At 37.4% G+C, this 22957-nt stretch overlaps 1 protein-coding gene across 1 annotated transcript; it reads right to left on the reverse strand.

Moving 5' to 3' along the window:
- Positions 1 to 3406: 3406 nt before the first annotated feature.
- IL17RD (interleukin 17 receptor D) lies at positions 3407 to 21071 on the reverse strand. The gene is made up of 12 exons (XM_021534276.3): positions 21020 to 21071; positions 17684 to 17809; positions 15793 to 15911; positions 15040 to 15160; positions 13984 to 14028; positions 13739 to 13890; positions 13300 to 13365; positions 12384 to 12438; positions 11374 to 11484; positions 9548 to 9732; positions 7122 to 8058; positions 3407 to 4883 (listed from the first exon to the last, which is right to left on the reverse strand). Exons 2-12 carry the CDS (start codon positions 17709 to 17711, stop codon positions 4768 to 4770), a joined length of 1935 nt encoding a protein of 644 aa, XP_021389951.2. The 5' UTR covers positions 17712 to 17809; positions 21020 to 21071; the 3' UTR covers positions 3407 to 4767.
- Positions 21072 to 22957: the final 1886 nt, after the last annotated feature.

Consider the following 22957-nt stretch of genomic DNA (forward strand, 5'->3'; position numbering starts at 1 on the left):
GTTAATTTAGTTTAAAATGGAAAAAAAAAATACTATATCAGATTCCCAAGCCCTTGGTATAATCGAGGGTTCTATGGCTGTTAAGAAATGCAATATTGAAGAAATAGAAGCAACGTTGTGTACCTAGGAAAATGCATTGATTATCAATAGCAAGTATTTTAGGTCATCAAAAGCCTGTCTTGCTGTTAAAAAAGTCAGAGCAAGTTTTGTGAGCAATTTGATGTTGATTTACAGTTAAAGGGTTAATACAGAACTTGCACAGGGAGCAGATGTGTTAGAGAGTTTAGAATTACATGAAACCACAGACACACACTTCCCCCGTGGAGAAAAAATACCAAATTGATGGACTGCCATAAAACAAACTTACCTGACTCATATAATCAACAAGACTGCCTCTTTTCAAGCAGATCTTTTTGCACACCAGTAGCAGCTAAAGAGTTAGAATTCAAACTAAATCAGCAGCCCAACAGGACAGCATTCCATACACTCACTCATGCTAGTTCAACATGCCATCTATGGCCAAGGCCTGTAATCCTACCAGGACAGTCTGGAAAAAAGTTTGGTTTTTGTAAATCAACCTTGACTGCTACAGTTTTAAGTCTTTTTATTACCTGACAAAGAAATTTTTCTATGTTAACTGCTTCTTGCACAGATTTTTACTATTGTAACTATGAAGCCTATTATATTGTAAATTATATTGTATTGTAAGTTGAGACAGCCACAATACACAGAGCATCACCACACAATTCCAGAAGGCTTTAAGCATTCCCCCATTCACAGTAACACCTTACCTCATCAGAAGGCTTCAGGTGTCTGCCCATGCAGAGTGACATCATTCCACTCCAGAAGGCTGCAGGGGTCTGCCCTTGTTCTTCAGCCCAGCCTTTTATCCCCTCATGTTCCTGCAGTGCCCCTGTGTGCCCCCTGTTCCCTTTGGTGGTTGCTCAGAGCACCTGGGCACTCCCTGGCTCATTGCTGCCAGTGCTGCTCACCTGCTGCTCACAGCTGTGACACTGGGGATGAGCCCAGCCCCACTCCCAATCACCACAAACTGTGCCTACAATTATATCTAACATTATGTAACTAGATTCCCCTCATTTACCCGAGCAACATAAGCAATCAGTGGTTTCAAGGCTTAACCCTAAAATTACAGTTTGCATGGTTCACTGACTGGAACAGTGCTTTGAAATCAGCTGGATGGAAAAAACCCATATATAAATCTTAAGTGTTTATCACATCCTCTTTAACAAAATTAATCCAGGTTATTACAGTTTTGTGGATGTGGAGAGGTTTCACTTGGCATGCAGAACAATCACGTACTGCTAGGAGACCTTGAGGGAAAATACAGAAAAAAATTGCATAAAATCATATTAATGCAATTTTATTAAAAAATAACATCTGACCCAGTCTGTCCCATACAGAAGTTTCAGAAGTTAGCATTCCTTAGAGTTGCTCAACTACAATAAAGATCCATCAAAACAGCCTCTTCCCTCCCAGCTGTAGGGCATGAGCAGCAGTTAGCAGGTCTGGCTGCTTGTGTGTTGTACAGAACTGCACTCAAAGTGTGCAGGATAAAACCAATGTACTTTTAACCCATTTCTTTTTAATAGTATAAGAAAAGCCCAATGAATGAAATAGAACAAAAATATTTTATTTTGGTATTTACCTTCTAAATTAAAGTATGACAAAACATTATTTCTGCAAATGTCAGGTGCATTCTATTTTCAAAAGTTGATGTGTCCATGGACAGGTACAAATTATGGCAACAACTATACTTACTCGCATTCAAAATGCTGAACACACTGTCACATCTTGAGCCTTCAGCTTTCCAATGCTTTTTCACCCTCCCAGAAAATACACGATGAAATATTCAATGTCCACACACTTGAGTGTAGCAGAAATTAAAGGGATCCTTTCATCATTACCATGATGTTTAGAATTTACTAATGCTTTAAAATAGTAGTAAGCTAACCACTAATACGTGTGTTAACATAGCTTTAAAAAAATAATTTTCCCAAGGATTTTTGCAGCTGTTCCCAGCATAAAGAACTCTTGCCAATTCAGTACTACGTCTTTCCAGTATCTGAATATACATGGTATCTAACTGTTTTAGGAACTGTGGCTTTGTAAAAAAGCTATACTAAGTTAGATTAAGTATTACTTCTCTTTTGTAAACTTTAGGTGTGGGCCATCCTAATCTATACTTTCACTTAATTATATTGTCTTTTTAATGAGTACATACAATATGCTGCTTCCACCTTAAGCTAAGAAGGAATAAAGCTTTTTTTTTCCCTCCTGCCCCTAGATTTGACTGTCATCTGCATAGACTTTATAATTAACAAATAAGTTTTGCAAGATTGTACAGCAAATTTTGAACAAATTTTTAAAAACCACATTAATGACAAAGCAATTTTTTGTGCAACTGCCTTCATTCCTTTTCAACACTCAGCTTTCTCAGAATTCAAAATGAAAACTTAATTTCATTTCATAATACTGATTCTGCCACTGCATTTAATGGGACAAGGAAATCTTCCCAATCTGCAGCTCAGCATTAAATAACAGTAAGTGAGCTGGGACTTCCCGTGGATGAAAGCAGCATTACTTTCACCATCTCACTGCTAAGAAACTGCCTCCTCCTCCTTCTCATGTTGTGTAGCTTTGGCATTTCTATGCACAGCAGATCTTCAGCACACAGGATGTGTCACCTTTCTGCCTTGTCTTATTCACTCTGAACTCCTTCTTCAGAAAAATAACAAAAACTGACCAAATCAATATCCCTCTTAGCTGGATTTAGTGGAGGAGCATTTACCTCTAAATGATTCTGCCTAGTCTGACCTTCAAGCAATGGGAAAACAGGGAAAATTTTGCCTGTTACAAGGCCCAAGGCACAGCCTTAAAAAATCATCAAAGGCACAGATGATTCACTATGTGTGTAACTTAGATATTGCAAGTTTTGAAGTTTTCCAGGTAGTGTTCTTTGAAATTCAGAAAGCAGAGAGAATAAGGAACATTTCATTACTGGACAAGGCCCTCCAGATCCAACACATGCTGATCCAAATGATCAAAGAATTCCATATTACAATTGCAAAATATGTCAGAGTTCTGCCATTAATTGCTATACACAAATAATTGTTACAGCACTTTCTTACTCCATCTGTGATAACAATCTCCAGAGTCCTTTGTTTGGGAAACTCCAATAATTAAACCGACACGAAAAACTCCCCAAAACAAAACCAACCCAAGAAAACAACCCGTGAGCTTTACAGCTACTCAGCCAAAATCATCACTTAATAGTTCTATCTCATGCTATTAAAATGGATAATAAAATATAACAGTTAACAATGTCTAATTCTCACCTATAGAAACTAAGAGAATATTTGAGGTATTTGAGTTCTCCCTTAATTCTCTTTAAAGTAACCCCCTGCTAGTGGAATGTGAATACAGGTTAAATGAGACAGAATTTGACTCTGTGACCAGAATGAGCAAAGGCACATTGGTAAGCTGTCCTTTAGTGTTTGTTGGTCCCATGCTTTCTGCAATAGTGCCTGGAATTGCAGTTACACAGATACATTTAATTTTGGAAAATTTGCTCCTGGGAAACAGGAGGGACATTTTGGATGAAGATTTACCCACCTGGTCACTGCAGGAAACAGGACATGCATGCTCTGTGTCAGCAGATAGAAATGGCCTGTGGTAGTTTTTGCATTTTTCCTTACTATAACACTAGTGACAGCACACAATCTTAATCACTAAGTGATGATAAATAGTGTAAACTGCAAAATAACTCACTGGCTGCTGTTTACTGCTTGGCTCAGGACAAAGTATTCCTGCCTGTTAACTGCTATTCTTGGCTTGTTTTAGCCCAGGTGGTTTTGTACCACCATGTCCTTCATATCATGGTATGAACCCCCATACAGTATACTCCTCTCATGGCTGAACAAACCTAGAATATCTTCAATATAAGATAGAGTCTTCCTTCTTCCATCTCTTTATTCTTTATATTAGCCCTTCAGGAAGAAAATAGGAGGCTTTGTTTCCCATGGTATAATTCAGGATATGGAGGACCTGTATTTTTGTCTATTATAAGAATGATCCCTCAGCCTCAGAATGGTGCTGTTTGTGAGTCACCACAGCCAGACTGTGGAGGAGACACAGGAGATTAATGCAGAGGAGGGAGATATGCACTGAAATTAAATACTGAGACACATTAGCAACTGGGAAAAGGAGGCTGAGGACGAGAGCTCAAACATTTTGAAAAGAAAATGATTTCTTCTGAGGAAGAATTTCTTGATCTCACCTTTGGCATTTTTACCTTGCTTCAGAAAAAAATCCTCTTCTCATTGACTACAACACTCCTGCCATCAAGTACATCAGCACTTAAAACTAGAGGCTGGACTACAAAATTTACTAAGGCTTAATGTTCCAAGCTATTTTATATCCAGTTGCAAATTTATTCCTAGCAAAAAAAATAGTAAATTTTGATTATGCCATCTGTAAACAGTGTAATATAATGACATTTAAATTATAACAGGAATAATTTTAAATGTATGCTCTTCTGTTTTTCCAATGTACATTTTCAAAATCATGAAAGATTTTTTATAAAAATACCAACAGATTCAAGTTTACTGGCCACAAAAAATGGAATAACAGATCTTCTTCAGGAGCAGTTTGTTTCTTCAAGTAGTTTTGGTGCAGAGACAGTGTGATAGTTAAAGCACAAACAGAGGCTGTTGATAAAGTGGCAATGCATAACAATGTTGTAGTGTATTATAAGGGAGCAATTGCCTGCAGTTCCTCAGTGTGGATGTGGCAATGAAGTTCTGCTTTGCATATTCCAGGCACTAAGAACTTTGTAGCAGTCATTACAGGTGGTTCTTCTTCTCCTATGAAAGGTAAAAAAAAAAAAAAATGGGAAGTTCATTAACTGAAACAGTGATTTTGTACTCGGTCAACATTTCAGAAACAATGCCAAAAAAACCTAGGAAATGCCTCTGGCACCATCTTGTCATGCACTCCTGAGGCTGAACGATCATGCTCAGCAAAATGTTATCTAGAGGTGCAATACTGACTTTCTTCCCAGGCAGGACTTCTTAGGGAAGACCTTGTTAGTGAATGGACCTAATAAAGGTTTGGTTTTGGTACTTCACCAAAATTAAACTGGCTTGAACTCCATTTGAAGATGCCAAATATGATGATCTCTTTGAGAATCTTTACTTTGCAGACCAGTAGTCTGCTCAGGGACTGCACTGAAAGATAGAAAGGATTATAAATAAGGTGATTTATGATTTTTATTCAAAAGATTATATCAAACTGGCCTTTTAAGGAAGAAAGATCTTTTGAGATGCTAAATGTCACAGCTATTCCCATCTGTTCTGACCAATAGGCAAAGTAAGTAAAAAACCTAAATATAGGGTGAATTCAGAGCAATAATTTGGACGTGTCTATCTTTCAGAACAAGAAGAAGAGCTAAAAAATTCTATTTACTCCTCTCATTAGCATGCATATAAATATTAGGGCTGTAAATATTTTGTATGTCTGGGACAGTAAACAAATTTAATGGGTTGCACTCTAAGAGGCAGATGATGCTCAGTTCCAAAGCTGTCTCCTTTGCACCCTGTACCTCATCAGGACTGTGGTTTGGGTGAGGGAGGTTTGGGGGAGTCAGTTTGTGTGGTGCTTTTGGATGAGGACAGTAAATGGAAAAATGGCAGAAATTGTGGTTTCTTGAGAAATTGGAACATCAATGCTAAGATCCAACTCTATCAGCAAGAGTGCTAACATTTAACCTCTGCAGATGAAGTATGTTAACAAGGGGATATGTGACTTGAGAATTAATTACTGGAAAGACTGCCTCTTTCTTCCTGTGCCTCCTTGCAGCTGGGGCACCCAGCTGACAGCTCAGTCATTGAATCAGGAAGGGGAAACTGGGAAAGCTTTCTTACAGGGAGGCCATACATTTTAAACTAGCATCCTACTTCCACTAGAACCTTTACAGAGATCATCTGTAATTTTTCCCACAAATGTGAGAAAAGGCTAAGTTAGAAGATGGTAGGAAAATAAAAAATATAGTTTTAATTCTGAAAACAGAGTAATTTTGGCTTAATTAATTAATTTAACCAGTAAATCTGTATTTTTTCCACTTGAAATTTTTAACTATTTATTCACATAGACTATCTAACTGATGGGTACTATATCTGTAAATCAGCATTTGTATTCTCTTGCTCCAAGATAATTCTGGCATCAAACATTAGTTATGAATTATCTAAAAAAGAATTAAAAAAATAATTTACCCAAGAGAAAAGTCTAGTTAACATGCTGTCAACACTTCTTCCAGAAAGCAGAACAGCATACAACCATCAAAATGCAATATTCACCTGTTGTAGCTGCTTAAGGAAAATCTCAGCAGAGCACTTTTATCATAGCAATACAATTGCTGGAACACTCCACACTGAGGTAGTTGTGATGCCAGTTCAATATCCTGTAACTAGTAAGGCTAGATCAGTTTTATTTTATACAGCCTGAGGCAAAATTTACACCTTCTAACTGGAGGTATCTGAGCTAGGTATCTATTCTGGAGAGTGTCTCCCAAGCATTTAAATTACTCCATTGAAAGCCATTTGTTCATTCCCCAGCCCTGTATCTGGTGAAAAGCCTGATGTCATTCTGAAACTTGAGTTAAACACAGTACAGATGATACCCCTAAAAGATCCTGTGTGCTGGAGCAAAATAGGATGCCAGGTTTAGATTTATGGCTGTCTGTGAGAATGCTTCACCATATCACCCTCTTGATTACACCACACAGCTGTCAGCTGAAATCCCAGCTGCCAAGGAGCCCCTGGGAGGAAGAAGCTATCTCTCCAAGAATAGGTCAATTAATGAGCAGTGACTTATTAATAGAATTTTAGTGAAATCTTTGCTAGCTAAGATCTCCTCCACACACTGTAAGTTTAGAAAAGGATTCATTTTTCTGAAGTTACTCTACTTGTTTTATCATCTTTATACAATGCTTACCTTTCTGTGCAGCCTTTTCTATGGCTCCTCACATATCATCTTACCTATGTGGAGATGGCAGAAATATGCACAGTAACTGAATGTAATTTTGATACACTGCTGTATCTTACCTAAACCTGATGATGAAGAAACACTTCCTGTAATGGAAGACGTTTCCATTTGGTCTGTCAATAGTCCTTCCATTAAAGGCAAAGATAATTCAGATGAAGGGACAGATGAATCATAGATTCCAGAATCCCGAGGCATGTCTTTCAGATTTGAAGCTTTAACAACATGTAACAAGGGCTGAAGGACAGAGCTGCCACCACCTTGAATGTCCTGAGTTTCTATATCTTCTCCGAGGTTTAAGTGCTGAATTATACAGTGAGAGTCTGAATTCCCCACTGAAATGTTTAGATCTGTTTTCAGGTAAAAATCACCATCCATCACCTGTTTATTCACCAAGTCATTTAAAACCAAGCCTGAATCAAATTTTTCCATGACAGGCTCCATGTAGTGTAAAGAAGGTGGAGGGAAGGGAATAAATTGTTTCTCAAACCAATCTGGTTCCTGATCAATGAACTGATGCATGTTGCAAATAGCAACATAAAGGGACCTCCCAGATTTGCTCCTGAAATAATTCCTTTTACTAATGTTAACAGGAAACACCTCTGAATCTTGTACACTAAGATCTCTGGAGTGTAAGTGTGAATAGAGCTGGGGGAGATTGTCCATGAGTTTGTATTTTGTGCTCAGATCCAGAATAGCAGGGATGTCTCCCTCACAGGAGTAATCAAAGTAGACTGCAATGAACTTGCAGAGGTCAGCTGAATTCTGCTTTGCCTGACGAAGCTTCTCTGCAACAGTCAACACAGCAAAGAGAAAGGGTTCTCCTTTTCCTGCATCTTTGGTTACTCCTCTGTGCTTCCAGTTCTTTTTTTCAACAAAGTATTTCATTCCTTTGGAACACACAATGATGATAAACTGCGATTCATTTATTTTTTTAATAAGCCACTCCTTCTGATCTTCTTTACAGTTTTTCAGATCTTCCCACAAGTCTAAAGCCACCTAAAAAAGGAAAAAAAAAAAATCTGGTAAATCTGGTTAAGTTTTATGTATATAAATCCAAGTGGTTCCTTAAAAAAAAAATCACTATGGATTTGCCTGAAGTGCTGGTCAGTTGGACTGGATGATCATTGTCAGCCCTTCCAAACAGACACCTCTAGCTTGTGCATAGGGAAGAGAGATCATTTTTTACTGCTGCTTGGGAGATGCAGGTGGTTTTGTGTCTGGTTTTATTTCTGTTCTTCAAAACTCTCTGTGGCCTGCTATATGTGAGAAAGGATGTTTATTATGAACAAGCTATTATTTTAAACAGGTATTAAATACCACTGTTTTTATCCTTTGAGAAAACATTTCAATTTCATATGAAAAATACTTGTGCAACTCTTCTGTTATGCATTAAGCATCTGTTTTTATATTAAACTCCACAGCTTTAATAACAACACATATTATTTCTGTACATAGGTGCCATCAACATTTTGTTATAGAAATTTTGGATGCTGCCTGAGACCATAGATTCCATGGTTAGAGCAGTAAGAGCTCATCTCAACACTATTTCAAAGAGGAACAGTGTAGTAGGGCTAAAGTACATCTCTAAAAGGGGTTTCAAGTAAGTTAGTTATAAAACAGCTTATCCTGAACTATTTTAAGCAGATGAAAAAGTTGAAAAAGTTGTGACCATCCCCACCAAGCACAAGAGGCCTCGGCTGTGTTTCTGTGTTTGGTCACCAGAGAGCAGAGTTGCTGTAATGAAACCCAGCTCCAGCTCATCCCAGCCATATCCCAGGGATGGGGGAAAATGCAGCACAAAGAGACTGGCAACTGTCCTGCCTTTTTCCAGCTGAAAAGTGAAAAATTGGTCACATATTGATTCTATTTCAGACAGCAGTAGGAGATTCTTAGCCTGCTCATTCAAAGTAGCAATTCAAATGTCTCTCTCATACCATTCAAACAAAAACAAGAAAAAAAAGAGCTGCTGATTTCACAGTATTAATGGAACAGAAGGGAAGCAAAAAAAAATTAGCAAGTACATGCTGCCAACAAGTAATGCTAATAATGCAGTTTTTGCTCTATGAGAAGAAGTCTTGATAGATTCAACTTCTTTTAAATTACAATACAAAACACACTTTAGGAATACCCAAGTATATCAGGTGGAAAGCAATACCTCTTTGTGGCTGCTGACTATAAAGATGTAATGTCTACTAAACAGAAAAAGCACTTAGTTCAAAGCAAGCTAAACATAGCTGAATTAAAGTCCTGGAATCATGATCTTCCACTATTCTGTTGGCTTGGGTTGTTTTGGTGGTTTTTTACACTGGATAAGATCTCTCAATTTCCCCCAGTAAAGAAAATTCATGCAGTCTAAATTTAGAAAAAAAACAAAAGATCTTTCTGTGGAAAGGAGTGAGGGAAATAGCTACTCTTCAAGCACAGAATTTTGGGAGTGCTGTTTCAATTAAGGAAAAGCTGTTTACATATGAAATGCTGACTTTACCTCACAGCCACAAAAGTCCTGAAGAAAATAAGCAAAGCACTGGATGACATTAATGTGTTTCTGGCAATCTTTACTGGAATAGCAGATGAAAACTTTTGGCCGGGGTCGAAGTCTTTCCACATGGAGACCTGCAGCATATGCTGAAGATTCTGAGCTCTCCTCATCTAGATGGGAATATATATTTTCTAAAGTGCAAGAGAAAAGAAAGTTCACACTATAAAGCTTGATTTTGTTTGGATTTTTTATTACTTTTGTAGGCTTTTTACTAATGCATACAGTAATGTTTGGGTTTTTTCCCTAAAGATTTTCCTCTCCTTTCCATCCTGAAAAAGAAAAGTTGTACAAACTCTATTTATCCAGCTTAAGATTTACTGCATGTGGAACACACTTTCAAAGTTAAATGTACAGTTATTTCTGCCCAACTCAGAAAACACAAGGAAGGTTTATTTTATAGATAGAATGAAGTTGTTTCACCTTTATTCAGCCTCAACAGCCTTCACATCTGTTCAAGCACTATACGCCTAAAAGATGTATCATCTCCAAGAGTTTCCTACCTAATAAAGCCTCTTGTTAAAAAATCCCAAAGCACAACATAAACCAGGTAAGAATATTAAACTCCAGGTCTACAGACCCTTTCAGGATATCATACAAGATTTCTCTAGTGTATATATACACACCCATGTTTGGACATTAATTTGACATTAATTCGAATTAAGATATGATTCATTTAAATCTAAAGAGCTATTAGTGCTTCTTTCCTTGCATAGATCCTTTTATGCTGGAACATAAAAGTCTGGCCTTATGCCAGACTAATTCAATCTAGTTCTACAGCTGATTAAACTAATTTGGAATAAAGTATGAGTATTTCAAAATACAAGTATCCATCCAGGGATTCAATTCAGAACAATTCATCAGGAATAACTATTCTGGAACAACTCTCTCTGTAGACAAATCCTCAGTCATTTGGGTTTTTTGTTGGAACTTGCTAGCTGTGAACTGCAGAAGACCAGAAGGTAAAAGGATTAAACCCATCTGGCATATAGTACTTATAGTCTATCTCAGTGCCAAAATTCAGGTGGATAACACAGATATGTGAGGTTTGGAGAAGTAATCTCTTTTTCCATTATTCATGCAACCACATGATTATCTAAATTCAATATAAAAAGCCAATGTATATTGAACATTTAAATGTATCAAGTGTAGCTTGCCAGCTCCTGGATACAGAGGAGAAGTCAGCAAGGGGGAATGGAATCTAAGAACATCTGCACACAGGGCTTACAGTAAATTTAGGAAGATGGCTTAGAATGAAAGGTAAAGGCAACTTCCAGGAAAGTGAGCAAATCTGAAATAGCAGCTGTACATAATATTCCAGACAGCACTGGAATTGTATTGGCATCACATGGCTTTACTTTTCTTCTGATTTAAAATGAATATGAATTAGGTATTTCTGAGTAAAATAAGGGAATGTTTAAAACATAGCCATTTACAAATCTGTTTGTAATCTACATAGTCACAAAATACTTTCTCAAAGAAAAAGAAATATGAAATACAAAGTATTCTCCAATATTGCTTTTGTTCTCTCCTTTCTACAGTGAAGTGTTGATCTGTGAATACAATACTGCCTAGGCAACCAATTACCATCAAGCACTGATTAAGAATTTGCTACAGGTTTCAACACACCAAAAGCTGAGGGGAAGAAGGATAAAGAAATAAAAAAGCAAGCTTTTCAGATAAAGGTGTTTCTGGAGTCAACCTGTCAATTAGGATTGTTTTGGTTGCAAAAGCATATCTTGAAATGGCACTTGGTAGAGAGTGAACCTTCCTACCTTGCTGCTTCTTGCGGCACATGACGGTGAAAAGCGTGGCAAAGGCAGAGATGACAACCAAAGGGACTGTGATGGCAATGGCTCTGATGGGGCCAGCCCACGGGGAGTGCACTTGCAAAAGGAAAACACCATTAGCCACACGCAAATAGGCTGCATTACAATTATCTAAACAAATCTTCACATTGGGAAAGCAAAACTGCTGCAGTGCTCTATTATCAGGTAATGTCCAAGATACAGTAAGCTCAAATATTATGTTCTGCTCCATTTCAAATTAGTTTTTATGGTGGCTGCCCCACTGCCACAGCATCAGTGACTCTCATAAGTAACAAGAGCTTCAACTCACACCAGCCCCAGGAGAACAACCCTGTGGCAAATAGTTTGGATGAGATATGCAGTGGTCATTTGGACCTGACATGTTTTGGTTGTCTGCCTTCCTGCAGAGATCGCTCTTAGCAATGTGCATTAGGATTCAGTGCATTTTATCCACTGCCTCCATCTGTGGCTGCTTTGAGGCTGCAGCTGCACTCTGAAATCTCTCTTTAGCTTCTCAAAACCAGGTCTCACCCATAGGCATGTGAAGCATTCACCTGCCAGGTTCTCCAGACCACTGGGTTTGGAACCAGGGCTGAAGGACACAGGTGATGTGTTCAGGCTGATCCCACAGTTTCACTGCAGTATTTCCACACTATTGAACTCTCTGTTGTATGCAATTAAAGTTATCATTCCTCATATCCACATATACACCAAAAGCCACTTTCCCACAAAGATTTCCAATGATGGATTGATCTAAACTCCACTAAATATAAATGTACAGAGATGCACATGTATATGCTCAAGTGTGCATCTCTATTTTTTTCACTAGGTCAAAAAAGAACAGCACAATTATCTCAACAGTCTAGATTATGGCAAACAGACAAAGGTCAAATAGAGACTTACTTCCAAGATAATTAAAACTCAATCTAAGTTAATACAGTAAATATAGTATATTGTTTAAAAAACAGAATTCATACCTGGCTTTAGTGCATAGTGCATAGTTTTCCTTGTTGTATTAGTGTCATCAACCAGCTTGGAAAAGTAAAAAATTAATTTTATTTTCTGCAATATGAAAATAACTAACAGCTTTTATGACCAAATGTGGAGAAAGTTACTGTTCAAACAGTTAAAACTAAAGAGAAGCACAAACTAGTATAATAAAAATTGACCAAGAAAGAGAATTGCAATTTAAAAAAAAAAAAAAATCAATGTCCAGGAATTATGCAAGACCAAAACTTCAGTTTAAGGCACAATGTGCTGTGCACTCAAGGAGGCAAGGCTATGGAAGGTCAAGAACATTCTGATGCCTTAAGATTCTAGCGTTTGTATTTTTCAAATCCTGTACTGCATTAGTGCATAACTCTAAACTCCATATAAAGTGCTAGTTAACTATCTTCACATTTTGGTTAGACACAACAATCCCTCTGGGCCTGTGATCCAAGGATACCATACAGTCTCAGGCCCCAAAAAGTATAAACAAAAGGGAATTGGGGGAAATTCTCCAGTTGGGAGAATTTGACTTCATTACCTGAAGCTGTAATTGGAGGATTAATCCCTGATATGTAAATGGACCAAACTTATATCTGTCTGAAAAAACTCCTGACCATCATCCATTTTGGGTGTAGCCCCTTGAGGAGGCTTCATCTGCCCTTAATATACCAGAAGGCTCTTCAATAAATAATCCGCTTTTATTCTCCTGACTTTATCTGGCCTCTGTTTCTAGGTAAGCCTAAAAAAAGCATCATTCTAGAAGATTTACTTGCCCAAGTAACTTCAGAAGGGATACCTAGAGTTCAATTCTACCAGTGTGATTTGAAATATTTTAATTTTACTCCATTTCCCCAATAACATACTCACTTAGGTGTTGTACAGAAGACTGCTTAGAAATATTACCTCAATGATATAATCCCCCGGAGATACGTTGTGAAGAACACAACTTGTAGTGTCTGTGTTCTGCTCCTGCATAAAGAAAGAATACTTTGCAAGCAATTCACATACTTCGAAAACCTAATAAAGAATTCACATTGATTTAGAAATAGGCAGTGCACCCTTGTATTAACACACCTTAGACCAGCAGAACTAAGTCTGCCCATTCACTTATACAATTGTCTGCCTGCAGAACTAACTTGTGTTATCCAGGTCCAAAGGAGTCCTCAGGCCTGGTTTTGACTGATGAGTGTAATCACAGCACAATTGTTACTTACATAAATAGTTTTACAATTTTAAAACTGATACTATTTTATATTAAGTTTCTAAAGTTTCTGTAAGACCTTAGAACACCTCATGTTAATAGGTTTTGTGCTTTTAAGAACTGCAAAACTCAGCCACATACCTGTCTGCAGGTCTTTTGCTTAAACAGTCCTTCATGCTTCAGTTTGTAGTGAAGAAAGTAGTACCTAAACCCAAAGTTGTGAGGTGCATGATCAAAGGACACTTGCATGTTAAAACCCTGCTGGGTAACATTCACATTCCTTGGCTTCCAGTCTGTCAGGAGATATTAATGAATTGCAAAATGACTCTTCAAGTACAGAAACTTTTTTTTAAGCTCAATATATAGAAATATTACATTTTACTCACAAGGTTTGCAGACAAGGTTTTCTGGCTGTAGCAACAATTCACATGCTACAAATATACAGAAAAAATATTGATTATACAGTATCAAACTGCTATTCTATTTAAACAGAAAAAACAAGGGCCACAGTAGGGAGTTCATAATTTTGAATACCCTCACTTCTTTCCCAGACTCTAATTTGCCTGCACTAAATGCATTTTGCAAACTTAACTCCTTTGTTATGATTTCAAGTCCTTTCTCATCTGTATATGAGAAACAGAGATCCATTAATACGAATATCACATTTGTTTGTGAGACAAAGGGGATAACACCAGGCACAGCACATCAGGACAGAAGTTAAAACTAGCCTTAGATATATTTACTCAGAGTATGCAAGTATGTTGAGCACTACTACCAATGGTACAGCAGTCTGTGTTAATAGGCAGACTTGAAAATAGTTTAAGCAAGTTTTATGGGGGGAAAAAAACCTTAGCAGGACAAACAGTACACCTCAAAGGGTACTTGCAGTTACTCACTATACTGTGTGAGCACTGAGGAGCTTATTCAATTTCTTCTCTCCACCTCCAATGAGAATTGCTAAGTAATTGTGAGAAATTCAACTTGATCTGCTGCTATCCAATTTTAGATGTACACCCCTATATATGTCTTAAGATAGCTGTTTTTAAACTTTAATCTCAAAGGCAAAGAACAAACTGCCCTTCTTCACAATGTCCAGAGAGAAGCAAACCATCTTCAAGAGTTAACTGAGAACCACAGGAACAATCCTGCTCTAGGCAAACCTGAGATAATCTCAGGCCTACCTGAGACTTTTCTTCTGGTTGCTGCCTAGCACTTATGATCACACACCACAGATTTATCTATGGCATGCTCATTCTTTCTGCTTAACACCCAGATCTTCCTTCCACAACAATGTCAGTAACTTAACCCAGACTCATCCAACATCATCCTCCACTCCATTCCTTTGTTGGAAAAACCCAAATGTTGAGGGGAAGGGAGGCCCACTGAAGAGATGATAGTCAATACTGTATAAAGTGCAACACTATATTATATGCAATACTTACATCTAGTTCGGAAGAAAAATGGGTGATAATTACTTTCATTTTTAATGGAAGGAAAAGGAACAATCTTTACAAAGTAATCTGTTTCAAACTTCAAGTTTACAAAGGGCTGGGACTCCATTCCCTACAAAAAAGACAAGATTGCAACATATTTTAAAATCAATGATCAGAGCTGAAAGTATTTTTCAAAGTCAGCCCACAATTTTGAAATTAAAGGAAATTAATACATTAAGAACCCTTTCTCTACCCCTGTATTCCAAACTGACATGAGGAATCTCAATCCATGGTTGGATGTAGACTATTACAGATGTACATTTGTACTCTAGTCACCAAAATGACAGTTCCCAAGTTCAGGAAAGTTTTATCAAAAGGAACAAGATTTGTCTCTAAAGCAACAACTATCATTAATTTCACCAATAATACTTTTGGGAGACAACTAACTCTTTTACAAGGGCATGGAGCAATAGGACAAGAAGGAATGGCTTCAAACTGAAAGAGGGTAGGATTAGATTAGATATTGGTGAGACCCTGCACAGGCTGCCCAGAGAAGCTATGATATCCCATCCCTCCAAGTTTTCCAGGCCAGGCTGGATGGGGCTTGGAGCAACCTGGGATAGTGGGAGGTGTCCCTGCCCAAGGCAAATGGGTTGGAACTGGATGACCTTTAATGACCCAAACCATTTTAGGATGATAAACACCTTCAAGACTACTCACAGTCAAACAACACTGAAACTTTTCTTGAAACAAAGCACTTACTGTTCGTTTAAAACTGGGGCTGAGCTGCTTTGGATCTTTTAAAACCATCTGCTGGCATTGTCTTCCCTCTGATTTTAACTCCTCGAGTATTACTCGAAATCCCTTCAGGTATTCAATCCCTACAAATAGCAGGGCATTTAAACAGAAGATAAATATTTCAAAATTCATAATGTGGTATTTAATGCAATTTGAATATATTTCATTTTTATTTAAGAATAAAACTTATCAGTCATGTCAAATATGTTTATATTTAATACCTGTTGCTGTATGTCAGGCTCTGCATATTCCATCTTCCCTAGCTAGAGTTCAGTCTTTGGCAAAGACTACAATCACTGCATACTTGTGCAATGCTTGGAACAGAAGTGCCCATGTCCCATCAGGGGCTTCCAAATTACCACTGCAATGTAAGTTATAAGTACCTTCTTCACCTTCAGAAATACTTAATAGTAACTTCACATTTCCATTTTAACAATCAAATATAAAATTTTGCTGGCAAATTACAGAACTAGTCCCTTATAAATTTTACTATCATCTCTGAGACTACCAGATTAAAATGGTAACAATTGCTACAACTTCTTTAGTTCTAGTACAGTAAGGGCTAACAGAAAATTTGACTTAAATGGAATGGAATTTATTCCAGTGCATGTATACTTCCAGTTATTCATAACTGCTGCCAGAACTACACCCATTTTGTTCAAGTTACTCTACTACAACTTAGCACAGTATCTTTACAATGTTCTCATCACAGAATTACTTCATGATATGACTAAACTGAGTCACAGTGATGTGAATATCCCAGGAAAATGCCAGTGTTACCCTGTGACAGTTTTGTGGCTCAGGTATCAGAGGCACTGCACTGCTCTTTAACTCTCACTGCTCCATCTAATTGTATCTCTTCAACAGCATTACACATATTTATCAATGACACAGACACAGCTTTTGTAAGCTAAATGCTACATAAATCAAAAGGGACTCATTTCAGTTTATGTTATGCTTGTCAACCCAAAAATAAAATCCCAAATGTATCACTTTCCACCACTCCTCTGGTTCACTAGTTTTCACGGGTTTGGATGTTTTGATTATGTTTTATAATTTTGTAGAAGATAAAGTGTTGCCAAACATGTTCTTAGCATTCATGGGACAAAAGCACTATTTGTCCTTACACGAAAGTGCCCAGTTCCCATGTTACCCGAGATGCCTGAACAGCAATTCTGCCCTCAGACTGTCCAAAGGATTTACCTCTGGGGATCACAAGGAAGAACACCAGGCTTTGTTTCCCATGGATGTTTGATTCACCCTGTCTGCAGCTGACCATTCAACTGCAGAATTCCGTGGAATTTTCACAAATTCTTTTAAAGCCCAGAAATAAGTTTCTCGGTGGAAATGGATTTCTGCACATCCTCAATTTTGGACACTACTGCTCTACTGGGCAACAAGGTACTTCCAGTGACATTGAAGTAATTGAGGCATACTCTTAATCACCAGGCCTGGCAAGGAAACACATTAAAGTTGCATCTACTCTGTGATTAGAAAATGTTTCCCACCTGTAACCTGTAAGTGTATCAGGAACTAAACTCAATCAATGCCACTGAAATGCACCAATGCCTTAGGGCAGAAAATGAAACCAGGGAAAGTTGCACACTTCTGAAGAACAAAAACTCACTTAACTGGGATAGTAAAAAGCAGGGTATGACTGCAGAGAACATCCTAGTTTTAAGGGTGTTTTTGAAGCAAGCCAGAAAAAATAGGAGCTTTGCAAAGGTGTTAAGAATTCCTTTCTTCTTAGGCAGTTTCCATCAATCATTCCAAGCATAATTTAATTATTTGACTTAATACCTATGAGCACAAAGTTATTGCCAAACCCATGAGTCCATTTCCCTCTAGAACTTACCAATGGCATTTGCTGTCCAAAGAATCATCACAGCCACCTGCTCCTGGCAAGCAAACTGACTGATAGTGATGTTCTGCACATCTCCAATCACGTGTCTTCCCACTGAACTCAGATAAGGAGTGCAGTCTAAAAATATAGAGAAATAAACACTTTAAGAAAAACATTCTAGCTGATATGAATTCCCTAACATGTCTTCAAGACTGAGCAAAGTAAAAGTATCAGTGCATTATTTTCTACAAGGACGCTACAACAAATCTAGATGAAGTTTTTGTCTCAAGACGCAAAAGCCTACTTTTGGGACAAAAAAACTTCACAAATCATTGAGCATAACCACTTCCACTGGTTGCCAACCCACAGTTCACAGGACCCCCAAGGATATTACCAGTTTATACCACCAGTGTAAACTGTACCACATCACGTGTGTATTGGGACGCCCAAAAGAGAACAACCTCTCCTTGTAGCTGTTTAAAATAATTTGAAGACTGACATTAATTTTGTTCATGTACAGTGCTCAAAGCAAGAGAATGTTGGTTAATGATCAGGCACATATGCGAAAATAAACCACGTGAAACTTGAGAACTGCTCAAGAAGTGCTTTCAACCACAATTCTGCTTGATCCTGACCACAAAGAACCTGCTGCTTAAATCCATCTCCTCTCTGCCTTCCATTCTGTAGCCACATCCCTACAGACCACTTATCTGCCACTGGATTCACTCAGGACTGGTTTTGTCTTGCTACCCTTACAAAATGCAGTGTATTCCCTAAAATTACAGTGCCACAGCTTTAGCTTTAATCAAGAAAACAAAACATAAACAAAAGATTCCTGAGTTTGTCATCGAACTTGTTCTTTTAAAAAGAAGAAAACAACCCCAAATTTTATTACTTTTAAAGCTTTACAATATTTAGGCTCATATTTTGTGGCAGGAAAAGAAGTAGCAGGCAGGGAATTCACTCATATACTCGGAGCAGAGTATACATGAAGACAGCTGTGCAAAAACAAACATTCTGTTTCTGAACTAGTGAAACTAACAAAATCCAGAAGAAATTGATCAGTAAATTGCATATTACTGACTGATGATTAATTAAAAAAAAAAACTGAGATAATTTATATGCTATATATTCATCTATAGAGAGCTTGTAGAAAAGAAACATGAAAAATCAAGTGCTATGATATGCCAGCACAGGAAATTTGAATTTAATTCAGAGGTGTGATCTTAAAGGCAAGGAAAGAAAAATTATTAACTGTAAAGGAGATTTAGAAAATGGCTTTTTACTATGAATAGCCATGGCAAGGGGTCTTTTCTATAGCTGCCACAGACATAAGAATAGAATACTCTGCAACACTGTCCTTTACAAAAGCTGGGTGCTTGGTACTCCACTGTTTGTGGAGTTCAGTTGCTAAGAGTGAACTCAGTGACAGCATGAACTTCCTCTTAGGAGGATGGAGGATCTCTTTCAACGGAAAGTTTGAAGCAACTGGTTTTTGCTAGGTCTGGATCTAATTAATAGCAAGCCCAAGATTTTGGATCCTGGTTACCAGAATTTTATGGTCAAATGACAATTTGCCAAAATGGAATATAGCACAAATGCCTTAAGTCTTACTGCAAGTCACTGATTCACAGTCATAAAGAACAACAGTTTTAGGAAGAAAACAGCATAGAAAAATCACACTTTTTAGGAAACCATTTCTTTTTACTTGAATACAAGTGACATACTAAAAATACAGACACTTCTTTTTCACCTGAACAAATAATCTAACCAACTAATTTAGCATCATAAAACAGTTTCCTAGAGTTGCTCTGTGGCAATATAAGAGCCTTTAAACCACAGCCAGCAAGTCAAATTTTCTTTTGTGCTGGCTTATTAAAGGTAAATATGTATTTCCATACCATGTGAGCTCTTTGGTCTTCATATCAGCAAACTCTTTTCCTAGTCCTGCAGAACTCAAATAACTCCTTTGTCTAGAGCATACAGTGCCAGCAGAATTGTGAATTAATACTTCTCATTGGTTAAACACAGTTTCTAGTGCCAGAATTAATGGAAAAAACATGACACATACTGGGATTTAAACAGACTCATTGTGTTAACTAAGTGTGGGGATTTCTGTTCTGACTGGTACCATTTCCTAGTTTTCCTTACGTAGATAAAACAACACCCAACAACTTCTTTTGTAGTGGCCACCTACATCTTATATAATCTGACACAATTAAATTTTGCTCATTTTAAGATCAAATTAGATAAAAAAAATTCACAGTGAAGGATTGCAAATTCAGGAATTAACATAATAAAGGAGCAAAAGGCTGATCAGAATGAAACAAATCACTATTGTTAGATTTCCTGAGGCATGCTCTCAATGATGAAACTTTACCTACATTCTGCATCTGAGGTAATTTCTTTGGGTAGGCAGAAAAAAATACCTATGACTTGCACTGGCATTAAAACAAACATTGTTTTAATGTAAACTAGGACCTTGTCTTGAATGTACATTGAGTTTATATATGATGGCCACTAGCTGCCCACATAAGGATAAATTCTTAATGTAGTTAGCAGTCCTCCTGTGGCAACTAGACAGCAAAGATGATAAAACATCTAAAATAACCCCCAACAATAAGATACAGCCATTTAGCAGATGCTTGAAGAGGTCTGAAGCATTACTGCTCAACCTGTTTATCACTGTTACTATGGCAGAGATTACTTCTCAGTTTAGCTGCAGAGCACACCACAGCTGCTACAGCTCTGAAATCACCTGGCTGCACTGCAAATGTGCACAGCAGCCTTCCCTTGGCCTGGCCCTTGAAGACTGTAGCTCATGAAAGGTCCCCACTGATTCAACTAAATGAAGCTATTCAATATTCATATTCAATATCAATCCTTGCAAAGACATTTTTTTAATATATTACCTGTCTACAAATACAAACTAACACATTTTATACCTCAAGACCCACATTATGCCATCTTCACCCAAGATTACACATCAGAGGAAAGCTGCAGAAAGCTCAAAATAATAATTTCCTATATCCTTGTGTATACTGAATCTTCCAGTTACTATATTTTTAACAGACTAAAATAATTTTCTACAATGTTCCAGTCAAATACCAGGCAAGTTATGTAGGCCAACCCGAAAGACAAGCTACCACAAATTGTTAGATAGTTTCATTATCAGAGAGACACAGAAGAACATCTACAGCAGACAAAAATTTTCTAGATTTTAAAATTATGTCAGTATTTAGCAGCTTATGCCATTCTTAGAGCCATTTTAAGAGACATGCTGCTATATATTGACAACTGTGATGGAGTCCTTGATTTCTGTGAATATAGTGCAGATTTTCAACTTACTGTCATATTTAAAGGTGATGTTGAGCAGTCCATTGTTCTTCGTGACTGATGGCAGCCCCTGTAGAGGAAAAACAAAGATATGGAAAGTCTGAATGTAGTATTTGCATAAACACATGAAATTGTGGTTGAAGTAGGACAATCTGCCCAGTAGATGGGACTCACAGAAGCTTATTTTTGGGAGAAAATGGGGGACATTCTCAACTTCTACCATCTAAGTGAATTGTGTATGTACAAAAACCATACCTTTAATCAAGGTTTAATGACAAACCAAGTTGGGTTCTCCAGGGAAAACAGGGTGCAAGAGAAAAGAAGGGAACATCAGCCAAAGAGCTGTTTTCCACTCACAGCCATGAAAAAGAGCATCAGAAATTCAAAAAGAGTGACACTGCAGAAACCCATTATACTACCTCAGACACCCTTTGCTTTTATCAAATACTGTTAAAGCACATACTGCAAACTGAAGACCAAGCAGAGAACTGCTCTGCCAGGGAGAAATCCAGGTTGATGAGTCTGCTCTCTCTTCTCTACTTAGAGAAAAGAACTTTGGCTCTCAGGCATGCAATATCTTCCCCTTCAGAAAGCACTGAAATTGTTTTGAAACACAAAATGTAGCATCACCCTCACAAGACACCAAGCTGAAAACTGGAATACTGATTCTTATGGTACAATACCATTCCCTGAAAGGCAAAATACATCATATTTACCATTAGCTTTAAAAAAAATACCACCCATTTACACAGAATTGTGTCTGGGTTCACTGCTACAATGCAAACAGCAACACTCATCAGTATCCAAAGCCTGCAGCAGAAATTGGATGTTGTCAGGACCATGCCTGAGCACTCCCTGTGTGTCTGTCCACCTCTGATCCAGGTATGTACCAAGAAAAACAAGGGAGGAATTGTCAAGTTAAAAAAACCTAAAACACTTCCCAAAGGATGAAAGCAATTCAGACTTTGATAGCACTGTTAGAAGTTAAATTTGTAATCTCACTTTCTTCTTAGGTGGCTTTTAATTGCTTAAGTTTGATTTAGTTTGGCATTGAACCAGCTGTTATACAAAAAAGCTTCCTGAAAACAGGAAGGAGTCTTTCTTTTCAGTTGTAACTTTTCTATTAATACCTGTTCTAGTCTGACTCACTTTCTGTATCTCTATTAAATGTCATTGAACTTACAGCAAAACAAAGACATTATTTATTTGATTTTAAAAATCACAAAAACCTAACTACTGACTTTTTATAAAGGGAGATAACCCATCAAATCAATTGATATTTGTCTTCCTTTCATTCTAGAGCTGAAGTTTTGGGAGACATAAATTTTATTAAACTGCACAGAAAATTAGCACATGTATTTTTATTCATTAGATAAGATTTTTATATGCTATACTAAAATAAAAAGGCAACACTTCTCCTTTAATTTCATTTCTGCTGGGATTATGGTGACATAACCAAATATGTAACAGCATTAGCATAAATAAGTATACCACAAGCATTGATAATTTAGATGCAAAGACAGACATAACATAAGCCAAACTCTGATGAATTTATGCAGCACATAACACTTACTAGTGGCAAAAAATTTGCTCTCAAGTGTAGAATAGGTACAAAAAGGCTGCAGTAATTAGTGAGAGAATTAGGGTCACCCTAAAGTATTGAACTAAATAATTGCTATTTTAGTTTAAGTTAAAACATGTAAGATACTCAGATAATTTCATCGTGCTCAACTGCAGTATTTATCCCTCAAGGATTTACTGCTGTGAATTTAAAAATGTATTCTTCCAGGAGGTACTCCCTTGGTTTTGAATTAATTTGTGCTATTTAGGTGGTTTATAGCTAGGAGAACTTGTTTAGAGCATCTTACTTCCAAACTATAAATACTAATGTTATGGCCTCAGGGCTCTGAATTCTTAGCTAATTGTCCTGCCATGGGAGGGGGGTTGGAA

The sequence above is a fragment of the Lonchura striata genome, chromosome 12 (assembly GCF_046129695.1).
Source record: "Lonchura striata isolate bLonStr1 chromosome 12, bLonStr1.mat, whole genome shotgun sequence".
Lineage (NCBI taxonomy): Eukaryota > Metazoa > Chordata > Aves > Passeriformes > Estrildidae > Lonchura > Lonchura striata.